General features: G+C 43.1%; 1 protein-coding gene across 45 annotated transcripts in view; it reads left to right on the forward strand.

The window, feature by feature from the left end:
- Window positions 1–12,031, forward strand: part of si:ch211-266g18.10 (nucleolar protein dao-5) — a 157,221-nt gene that overhangs the window by 78,544 nt on the left and 66,646 nt on the right. For 39 of the 45 annotated variants that reach the window (XM_065012940.1, XM_065012936.1, XM_065012931.1 and 36 more), the window contains 4 exons: window positions 10,261–10,308; window positions 10,869–10,913; window positions 11,055–11,078; window positions 11,198–11,245. In XM_065012940.1, the coding sequence (XP_064869012.1) occupies window positions 10,261–10,308; window positions 10,869–10,913; window positions 11,055–11,078; window positions 11,198–11,245 (165 nt within the window). The remainder of the gene's footprint in view (window positions 1–10,260; window positions 10,309–10,868; window positions 10,914–11,054; window positions 11,079–11,197; window positions 11,246–12,031) is intronic. The other 6 variants (XM_065012904.1, XM_065012932.1, XM_065012937.1 and 3 more) reach the window with 3 other exon arrangements.

The raw sequence follows: 12,031 nt of genomic DNA on the forward strand, positions 1-12,031 counted from the left end.
CAAAGGAGTAACAAAAACAATAAACCAATGACGACCGTGAAGCTACAAATGAGACCTGTGCTGACACAAGCCACTAACATAGACAATCACCCACAAACAAACAGTGCAACCCAGGCTACCTAAGTATGATTCTCAATCAGAGACAACTAATGACACCTGCCTCTGATTGAGAACCATACTAGGCCGAAACATAGAAATACCCAAATCATAGAAAAACAAACATAGACTGCCCACCCAACTCACGCCCTGACCATACTAAATAAATACAAAACAAAGGAAATAAAGGTCAGAACGTGACAAGCAATTTGTAATTTTTTGAAGCATTTGTAATTTGATAGAGCTTGATAGAGACGGAACTTGCCAAATAAGTAGTTCCTGCAAAACAATGTTTTGTTTTTGGAAGTGGCTCTTCTTAATCTTTATTATCTTTATTTCAAATCAAATCCTATTTTATTTGTCACATACACATGGTTAGCAGATGTTAATGCGAGTGTAGCGAAATGCTTGTGCTTCTAGTTCCGACAATGCAGTAATAACCAACAAGTAATCTAACTAACAATTCCAAAACTACTGTCTTATACACAGAGTAAGGGGATAAAGAATATGTACATAAAGATATATGAATGAGTGATGGTACAGAGCAGCATAGGCAAGATACAGTAGATGGTATCGAGTACAGTATATACATATGAGATGAGTATGTAAACAAGTGGCATAGTTAATGTGGCTAGTGATTCATGTATTACATAAGGATGCAGTAGATGATATAGAGAACAGTATATACGTATACATATGAGATGAATAATGTAGGGTATGTAAACATTATATTAGGTAGCATTGTTTAAAGTGGCTAGTGATATATTTTACATAATTTCCCATCAATTCCCATTATTAAAGTGGCTGGAGTTGAGTCAGTGTGTTGGCAGCAGCCATTCAATGTTAGTGGTGGCTGTTTAACAGTCTGATGGCCTTGAGATAGAAGCTGTTTTTCAGTCTCTCGGTCCCAGCTTTGATGCACCTGTACTGACCTCGCCTTCTGGATGATAGCGGGGTGAACAGGCAGTGGCTCGGGTGGTTGTTGTCCTTGATGATCTTTATTGCCTTCCTGTAACATCGGGTGGTGTAGGTGTCCTGGAGGGCAGGTAGTTTGCCCCCGGTGATGCGTTGTGCAGACCTCACTACCCTCTGGAGAGCGTTACGGTTGTGGGCGGAGAAGTTGCCGTACCAGGCGGTGATACAGCCCGCCAGGATGCTCTCGATTGTGCATCTGTAGAAGTTTGTGAGTGCTTTTGGTGACAAGCCGAATTTCTTCAGCCTCCTGAGGATGAAGAGGCGCTGCTGCGCCTTCTTCACGATGTTGTCTGTGTGAGTGGACCAATTCAGTTTGTCTGTGATGTGTATGCCGAGGAACATAAAACGTACTACCCTCTCCACTACTGTTCCATCGATGTGGATAGGGGATGTTCCCTCTGCTGTTTCCTGAAGTCCACAATCATCTCCTTAGTTTTGTTGACGTTGAGTGTGAGGTTATTTTCCTGACACCACACTCCGAGGGCCCTCACCTCCTCCCTGTAGGCCGTCTCGTCGTTGTTGGTAATCAAGTCTACCACTGTTGTGTCGTCCGCAAACTTGATGATTGAGTTGGAGGTGTGCGTGGCCACGCAGTCGTGGGTGAACAGGGAGTACAGGAGAGGGCTCAGAACGCACCCTTGTGGGGCCCCAGTGTTGAGGATCAGCGGGGTGGAGATGTTGTTGCCTACCCTCACCACCTGGGGGCGGCCCGTCAGGAAGTCCAGTACCCAGTTGCACAGGGCGGGGTCGAGGCCCAGGGTCTCGAGCTTGATGACGAGCTTGGAGGGTACAATGGTGTTGAATGCCGAGCTGTAGTTGATGAACATCATTCTCACATAGGTATTCCTCTTGTCCATATGGGTTAGGGCAGTGTGCAGTGTGGTTGAAATTGCATCGTCTGTGGACCTATTTGGGCGGTAAGCAAATTGGAGTCGGTCTAGGGTGTCAAGTAGGGTGGAGGTGATATGGTCCTTGACTAGTCTCTCAAAGCACTTCATGATGACGGAAGTGAGTGCTACGGGGTGGTAGTCGTTTAGCTCAGTTACCTTAGCTTTCTTGGGAACAGGAACAATGGTGGCCCTCTTGAAGCATGTGGGAACAGCAGACTGGTATAGGGATTGATTGAATATGTCCGTAAACACACCGGCCAGCTGGTCTGCGCATGCTCTGAGGGCGCGGCTGGGGATGCCGTCTGGGCCTGCAGCGTTGCAAGGGTTAACACGTTTAAATGTTTTACTTACCTCGGCTGCAGTGAAGGACAGTCTGCATGTTTTCGTTGCAGGCCGTGTCAGTGGCACTGTATTGTCCTCAAAGCGGGCAAAAAAGTTATTTAGTCTGCCTGGGAGCAAGACATCCTGGTCCGTGACTGGGCTGGTTTTCTTTTTGTAATCCGTGATTGACTGTAGACCCTGCCACATACCTCTTGTGTCTGAGCCGTTGAATTGAGATTCTACTTTGTCTCTATACTGACGCTTAGCTTGTTTGATAGCCTTGCGGAGGGAATAGCTGCACTGTTTGTATTCGGTCATGTTACCAGTCACCTTGCCCTGATTAAAAGCAGTGGTTCGCGCTTTCAGTTTCACGCGAATGCTGCCATCAATCCACGGTTTCTGGTTAGGGAATGTTTTAATCGTTGCTATGGGAACGACATCTTCAACGCACGTTCTAATGAACTCGCACACCGAATCAGCGTATTCGTCAATGTTGTTATCTGACGCAATACGAAACATATCCCAGTCCACGTGATGGAAGCAGTCTTGGAGTGTGGAATCGGCTTGGTCGGACCAGCGTTGGACAGACCTCAGCGTGGGAGCTTCTTGTTTTAGTTTCTGTCTGTAGGCAGGGATCAGCAAAATGGAGTTGTGGTCAGCTTTTCCGAAAGGAGGGCGGGGCAGGGCCTTATATGCGTCACGGAAGTTAGAATAACAATGATCCAAGGTTTTTCCAGCCCTGGTTGCGCAATCGATATGCTGATACAATTTAGGGAGTCTTGTTTTCAGATTAGCCTTGTTAAAATCCCCAGCTACAATGAATGCAGCCTCAGGATGTATGGATTCCAGTTTGCAAAGAGTCAAATAAAGTTCGTTCAGAGCCATCGATATGTCTGCTTGGGGGGGAGGCTATGTTTGCTTGAATGCGCAAATTCTCGCAGTATATATCTGGAATTTGGATCACAAATTTTCTCATATTATCAGTTAACCTCTTCAACCTATGGGGGCGCTATGTCATTATTGGATAAAAAGACGTGCCCGTTTTAAGCGCAATATTTTGTCACGTTTCTCCAAGGTGTCTGCAGCATTGTGACGTGTTTGTAGGCATATCATTGGAAGATTGACCATAAGAGACTACATTTACCTGGTGTCCCGCCCGGTGTCCTGTTTCGAAATTATTGTGTAATCTGTAGGTCCATGCGCGTTCCATTTCTTCAGAAGAGAAAGTCAACTGCCACGAAGGATTTTATCGTCGATAGATATGTGAAAAACACCTTGAGGATTGATTCTAAACATCGGTTTGCCATGTTTCTGTCGATATTATGGAGTTAATTTGGAAAAAAGTTAGCGTTTTAATGACTTTAAAAAAATACAAATGAAAATGTCCTTACCCAAACGTGATGAACAAAACGGAGCGATTAGTCGACACAAATAATCTTTCAGGAAAAACTTAACATTTCCTATCTAACTGAGAGTCTCCTCATTGAAAACATCTGAAGTTCTTCAAAGGTAAATGATTTTATTTGAATGCTTTTCTGGTTTTTGTGAAAATGTTGCCTGCTGAATGCTAACGCTAAATGCTACGCTAAATGCTACGCTAGCTATCAATACTGTTACACAAATGCTTGTTTTGCAATGGTTGAGAAGCATATTTTGAAAATCTGAGATGACAGTGGTGTTAACAAAAGGCTAAGCTTGAGAGCAAATAGATTAATTTCATTTCATTTGCGATTTTCATGAATAGTTAACGTTGCGTTATGGTAATGAGCTTGAGGCTGTAGTCACGATACCGGATCCGGGATGGCTCGACGCAAGAAGTTAAATGTCAAAAAATATTATATTTGTACGTCACTAAGAATATCACTAAGCAAAAAAACGAACACATCAATAGCCACTAAAATGTTTAAACATGATTTTGTCATGACTTCAGTACCATTTGCTTGATTTTGCGAGTCCACAACTAGTGTATCGACATTAGCTAGCTAATGTTAACATGCTTGCAACACTAGTCATCATAATGCTACTATAGAATAATTAGCTTGCATTAGCTAGCTAGCATTAGCTACCTCACTAGTCAGCATACCAAGCTCTAGTCCAATAGAAACCGATGCTATCCTGCTGGTTACGTGGCTAGGTAGATGACCAGTGGTGAAAGTGAGATCCTTATGAGATTCAAGGTTTTAACAAGTGCCATTGTGCAGAAATCATAGAGAAAATACTGATTGATGAGCCAGCTAGCTAAGTTAGATGGTAAGATAGCTGTGACAGTTATCAGTTTGCATGCACAAATGCTTGACAACACATTCTATCGAAGTCAAGAAGGCATGCAGAACGGACTGCTTCTCTGAGACTGGAGAGCCCCCATCTAACTAGCGAGTAGAGGGGTACAAAATCAGTTGCATAGCTCAAACAATTACATTTTGTTCCAGTCAATGACAATACATGTTCCAAAGTAAATACCTGTGTCAAATACACAATATATACAGAAGTATTTGGACACCCCTTCAAATTAGTGGATTCGACTATTTCAGCCACACCTGTTGCTGACGTGTTTAAAATGTATCACACAGCCATGCAATCACCATAGACAAACATAGACAAACAGAGCTCAGTGACTTTCAACGTTGCACCGTCATAGGATTCCACCATTGACTAAGTCCGTTAGTCAAATTTCTGCCCTGCTAGAGCTGCCCTGGTCAACTGTAAGTGCTGTTGTGAAGTGGAAACGTCTAGGAGCAACAATGGTTCATCCGCAAAGTGGTAGGCCACACAAGCTCACAGAACGGGACCACCGAGTGCTGAAGAATGTATTGCTTAAAAATCATGTGTCTTCGGTTGCAACACTCACTATCGAGTTCCAAACTACCTCTGGAACAGTGGTGGAAAAAGTACCCAATAGTCATACTTGAGTAAAAGTAACGATGCCTTAATAGGAAATGACAGAAGTAAAAGCGAAAGTCACCCAGTAAAATACAACTTGAGTAAGTCTAAAAGTATTTGGTGTTAAATATACTTAAGTATCAAAAGGAAATGTAATTGCTCAAATATACTTAAGTATCAGAAGTACAATAATTTTAACATTTCTTATATTAAGCAAACCAGCACCATTTTCTTGTTTTTTTTATTTATTGACGGATAGCCAGGGGCACACTCCAACACTCAGATATAATTTACAAGCGAAGCATTTGTGTTTAGTCAGTCCGCCAGATCAGAGGCAGTAGGTATGACCTGGGTAGGTATGACCTCTTGATATGTGTGTGAATTGGACCATTTTCCTGTCCTACCAAGCACTTAAAATGTAACGAGTACTTTTTAGTGTCAGGGAAAATGTATGGAGCAATGTAGTGAAGTAAAAATGAAAGTAGTTTTACACCACTGCTCTGGAAGCAACGTCAGCACAATAACTGTTCGCCAGGAGCTTCATGAACTGGCCGAGCAGCCGCACACAAGCCTAAGATTACCTTGCGCAATGCCAAGCGTCGGTTGGAGTGGTGTGAAGCTCGCCGTCATTAGACTCTGGAGCTTGTGGAAATGCGTTCTCTGGAGTGATGAATCACGCTTCACCATCTGACAGTCTGACGGACGAACTGTAAAGTTCGGTGGAGGAGGTATAATGGTCTGGGCTGTTTTTCATGGTTTGGGCTAGGGCCCTCAGTTCCAGTGAAGAGATAGCATACAGAAACTCTACAGCATACAATTGTTTTATTTTTTATTTTATTAATTTCACCTTTATTTAACCAGGTAGGCTAGTTGAGAACAAGTTCTCATTTACAACTGCGACCTGGCCAAGATAAAGCATAGCAGTGTGAACAGACAACAACACTCCAGACACCTAAGTCATAGACTGTTCTATCTGCTGCTGCATGGCAAGCGGTACCGGAGTGCCAAGTCTAGGACCAAAATACTCTTTTAACAGCTTCTACCTCCAAGTCATAAGACTGCTGAACAATTAATCAAATGCCCAGCCGGACTATTTACATTTTATTTTTTTATTTCACCTTTATTTAACCAGGTAGGCTAGTTGAGAACAAGTTCTCATTTACAACTGCGACCTGGCCAAGAAAAAACATAGCAGTGTGAACAGACAACAACAGAGTTACACATGGAGTAAACAACTAACAAGTCAATAACACAGTAGAAAAAAAAGAGTCTATATACATTGTGTGCAAAAGGCATGAGGAGGTAGGCGAATAATTAAAATTTTGCAGATCAACACTGGAGTGATAAATGATCAGATGGTCATGTACAGGTATAGATATTTGTGTGCAAAAGAGCAGAAAAGTAAATAAATATAAACAGTATGGGGATGAGGTAGGTAAAATCGGTTAGCTGCTCAGATAACAGATGTTTGAAGTTGGTGAGGGAGATAAGTCTCCAACTTCAGCGATTTTTGCAATTCGTTCCAGTCACAGGCAGCAGAGAACTGGAACGAAAGGCGGCCAAATGAGGTGTTGGCTTTAGGGATGATCAGTGAGATACACCTGCTGGAGCGCGTGCTACGGGTGGGTGTTGCCATCGTGACCAGTGAACTGAGATAAGGCGGAGCTATACCTAGCATGGACTTGTAGATGACCTGGAGCCAGTGGTTCTGGCGACGAATATGTAGCGAGGGCCAGCCGACTAGAGCATACAAGTCGCAGTGGTGGGTGGTATAAGGTGCTTTAGTGACAAAACGGATGGCACTGTGATAGACTGCATCCAGTTTGCTGAGTAGACTATTGGAAGCTATTTTGTAGATGACATCGCCGAAGTCGAGGATCGGTAGGATAGTCAGTTTTACTACGGTAAGTTTGGCGGCGTGAGTGAAGGAGGCTTTATTGCGGAATAGAAAGCCGACTCTAGATTTGATTTTAGATTGGAGATGTTTGATATGAGTCTGGAAGGGTCTAGCCAGACACCTAGGTACTTATAGATGTCCACATATTCTAGGTCGGAACCAACAAGGGTGGTGATGCTAGTCGGGCGTGCGGGTGCAGGCAGCGAACGGTTGAAAAGCATGCATTTGGTTTTACTAGCGTTTAAGAGCAGTTGGAGGCCACGGAAGGAGTGTTGTATGGCATTGAAGCTCGTTTGGAGGTTAGATAGCACAGTGTCCAAGGAAGGGCCGGAAGTATACAGAATGGTGTCGTCTGCGTAGAGGTGGATCAGGGAATCGCCCGCAGCAAGAGCAACATCATTGATATATACAGAGAAAAGAGTCGGCCCAAGAATTGAACCCTGTGGCAACCCCATAGAGACTACCAGAGGACCGGACAACATGCCCTCCAATTTGACACACTGAACTCTGTCTAAAAGTAGTTGGTGAACCAGGCAAAGCAGTCATTACAAAAACCGAGGCTACTGAGTCTGCCGATAAGAATATGGTGATTGACAGATTCGAAAGCCTTGGCCAGGTCGATGAAGACGGCTGCACAGTACTGTCTTTTATCGATGGCGGTTATGATATCGTTTAGTACCTTGAGCGTGGCTGAGGTGCACCCGTGACCGGCTCGGAAACCAGATTGCACAGCGGAGAAGGTACGGTGGGATTCGAGATGGTCAGTGTTTGTTGACTCGGCTTTTGAAGACCTTAGATAGGCAGGGCAGGATGGATATAGGTCTGTAACAGTTTGGGTCCAGGGTGTCTCCCCCTTTGAAGAGGGGGATAACTGCGGCAGCTTTCCAATCCTTGGTGATCTCAGACGATATGAAAGAGAGGTTGAACAGGCTGGTAATAGGGGTTGCGACAATGGCGGCGGATAGTTTCAGAAATAGAGGGTCCAGATTGTCAAGCCCAGTTTATTTGTACGGGTTCAGGTTTTGCAGCTCTTTCAGAACATCTGCTATCTGGATTTGGGTAAAGGAGAACCTGGAGAGGCTTGGGCGAGTAGCTGCGGGGGGGCGGAGCTGTTGGCCGAGGTTGGAGTATGACATCTGTGCTTCCAACTTTGTGGCAGCAGTTTGGGGAAAACCCTTTCCTGTTTCAGCATGACAATGCCCCCATGCACAAAGCGAGGTCCATATAGAAATGGTTTGTCGAGATTGGTGTGGAAGAACTTGACTGGCCTGCACAGAGCCCTGACCTCAACCCCATCGAACACCTTTGGGATGAATTGGAACACCGACTGCTAGCCAGGCCTAATTGCCCAACATCAGTGCCCAACCTCACTAATAATCTTGTGGCTGAATGGAAGCACGTCCCGGTAGCAATGTTCCAACATCTAGTGAAAAGTCTAGTGATTTGTTACAAGCTGTAGAGCTTAACAAGCCCTTTAACCAACAATGCAGTTTTAAGAAAAAAAAGTGTTAAGAAAGTATTTACTAAAATAAACTGAAATAAATCAAATAAAAAATACAAATAACAAAGAAGAAAAATAGAAAAACAACAGATAAGATAAATAAAATATCAGTAGCGAGGCTATATACAGGGGATACCGGTACAGAGTCTATGTGCGCGGGCATAGGTTAGTCGAGATAATTGAGGTAGTATGTACATGTAGGTAGAGGTAAAGTGACTATGCATCGGTAAAAAACAGAGTAGCAACAGCATAAAAATGGGGGTGGGGGGGAAACAAATAGTATATTTGATTAGCATAAGAAGGAGTCTTATGGCTTGGGGGTAAAAGCTGTTAAGAAGCCTTTTGGACCTAGACGTTCCACTTCGGTACTGCTTGCCGTGCGGTAGCAGAGAGAAAAGTCTATGACTTGGGTGGAGTATTTGGCAGTTTTATGTGAAGACACTTGCCAGTTGGTCAGCGCATCCTCAGCGTACACATCCTGGTAATCCGTCTGGTCTTGCGGCCTTGTTAATGTTAACCAGTTTAAAGGTCTTTACTCACATCGGCTACGGAGAGCATGATCACACAGTTGTCCGGAACAGCTGATGCTCTCATGCATGCTTCCGTGTTGCTTGCCTAGAAGCGAGCATAGAAGTAATTTAGCTCGTCTGGTAGGCTCGTGAAACTGGGCAGCTCTGGGCTGTGCATCCCTTTCTAGTCCGTAATAGTTTTCAAGCCCTGCCACATCCGACGAGCATCGGAGCCGGTGTTGTACGATTCAATCTTAGTCCTGTATTGATGCGTTTGCCTGTTTGATGGTTCAAAGCAGGTTTTCTTATAAGTGTTAGAGTCCCGCTCCTTAAAAGTGGCAGCTGTACCCTTTTGCTCAGTGTGGATGTTGCCTGTAATCCATGGCTTCTGTTTGGGGTATGTACGTTCGGTCACTGTGGTGATGACGTCATCGATGCACCTATTGATGAAGCCAATGACTGATGTGATGCACTCCTCAACGCCATCGGAAGAATCCCTGCACATATTCCAGTCTGTGCTAGCAAAATTGTTCTGTAGCTTAGCATCTGCGTCATCTGACCACATCCTTATTGAGTGAGTCAATGGTACTTCCTGCTTTAGTTTTTGCTTGTAAGCAGGAATCAGGAAGACAGAGTTATGGTCAGATTTGCCAAATGGAGGTCAAGGGAGAGCTTTTTTTTTTTTTTTTTTTTTTTTTTCCTTTATTTAACCAGGCAAGTCAGTTAAGAACAAATTCTTATTTTCAATGACGGCCTAGGAACTGCGGGTTAACTGCCTGTTCAGGGGCAGAACGACAGATTTGTACCTTGTCAGCTCGGGGGTTTGAACTTGCAACCTTCCGGTTACTAGTCCAACGCTCTAACCACTAGGCTACCTTGCCGCCCCTACACGTCTCTGTGTGTAAAGTAAAGGTGGTTCTACATTCTGGTAGAAATTAAGTAAAACGGATTTAAGTTTCCCTGTGCATTTAAGTCCCCGGCCAGTAGGAGCGCCGCCTGTGGATAGGCATTTTCATGTTTGCATACTGCCTTATACACCTTGTTGAGTGCTATCTTAGTGACAGCATTGGCTTGTGGTGGTAAATAGACAAAAAAAACAAGAAAGAACAATTGGTTAGGAGCCTGTAAAATGGCAGCCATCTCCTCCGTCACCATCGTTCATATATGATGTTACTGTTCTTGTTTAATTAGAGCCCAAGGAAACTAAGGGACAAGCCAAACCAGAACCTGCAAAAAAAGGTACAGATAGGATGTTTTTTTCTTGTATCGAATGTATAATGATGTAATTCTTGAGATTGATGTTGTGTCTTGTCGAATGATTGTTTTAGAATCTGAAGATCCCAAAGAAAACACAGTAGTCTTTGTGAACACTGAACCCTTTTTAAAACTACTGAGCCAAGCCAACCTACAGTATACTGGGCTGGCCTAGTCAACCATAATTTCTGGAACAGTGCTGGAAAGAACAATGTGAAAATAAAATATCAGAACGAGCACAGTACAGTTTGTCTTGGCCCTATTTATTTTTTTATTTTTATTTTACCTTTATTTAACCAGGCAAGTCAGTTAAGAACAAATTCTTATTTTCAATGACGGCCTAGGAACAGCGGGTTAACTGCCTGTTCAGGGGCAGAAGGACAGATTTGTACCTTGTCAGCTCGGGGGTTTGAACTTGCAACCTTCCGGTTACTAGTCCAACGCTCTAACCACGCGGCTACCCTGCCGCCCCTATAGTCTGAATCAGGTAAGACTGTTTTGTATGATAGAAGGTATACTTCATGAAATATGTTTTTCTGATTTAGATGCTGAAACAAAAGAAAAGGGCAAACTAGCTCCAGAAAAGAAAGGTAAACAAATTATTTTTTAATTGTTCATTTTCCATTTATTCAAATAATAAGTAGGCAGGCCTATGTGTCGGGTTTTATGTAATTTATAAAACATTATATCAAGATCTTATTGTATGGACTGTACTTTTTCCAAATCGAAAGCAAAACCAACTCCTGCAAATGAAGGTAACAGAATTATTTGACTTCACAACTAAAATTATATTATAGACAGTACGTAATCATAGAGAAAAATGGTTGTCTTGCTTTATTCATAAAGAAACACATTTATGATGTATTTGATTCAGATGTTGCAGTTATTAAAGAAAAGGTGAAATCAGCACCTGCAAAGAAAGGTAAGAATGTTTTTAAATCTGTGGTTAATATGTCATTTAATAGGATAAGAGCACAAGCAAGACCCAGATGCAGAGACGGGAGGCAGATTGTTCGAGTCGCTGATATTTATTATAATCCAAGTGCCAGGCAAGAAAATAGTTGTGGACAGGCAAAAGATCATAACAAAGTCAGAGTCCAGGAGGTACAGAGTGGCAGGCAGGCTCGAGGTCAGGGCAGCAGTATGGTCAGGCAGGCGGGTTCAGAGTCAAGGCAGGCAAGGGTCAAAACCTGGGAGGACAAGCAAATCACAGAGTAAAAAGCAGGAGCACGGCGTAACACGCTGGTTGACTTGACAAAACAAGACGAACTGGCACAGACAGGCAGAAAACACAGGTATAAATACACAGGGGATAATGGGGAAGATGGGTAACACTTAGAGATGGTGGAGACAAGCACAAGGACAGGTGAAACAGATCAGGGTGTGACAGATAGAGCTTGATAGAGGCTGAATGTCTCAAAGAAGTAGATCCTGCAAAGCAGCATTCAAGTGTTTTTACAATTATTGTTCCCTTGAATAATCACGTGCTTGTATTATAAAGTGAGTTTCATTTTTTTTAATGGCCCATTTGTGTTGCATTTAGATGCTGTTTCCAAAGACAAGCCATTTTTGTGTTTATTTTTAGTCATGCACTGCATATTTTGCTTGTTTCAATATTGATAATGTGTTTTAAATTCAATAGAGGCAAAACATATCGATGAAAAGACAAAATACAACATTTAACCAGCCCTTGTAAATTAAGTTAATT

The sequence above is a fragment of the Oncorhynchus nerka genome, linkage group LG28 (assembly GCF_034236695.1).
Source record: "Oncorhynchus nerka isolate Pitt River linkage group LG28, Oner_Uvic_2.0, whole genome shotgun sequence".
Taxonomy (NCBI): Eukaryota; Metazoa; Chordata; class Actinopteri; order Salmoniformes; family Salmonidae; genus Oncorhynchus; species Oncorhynchus nerka.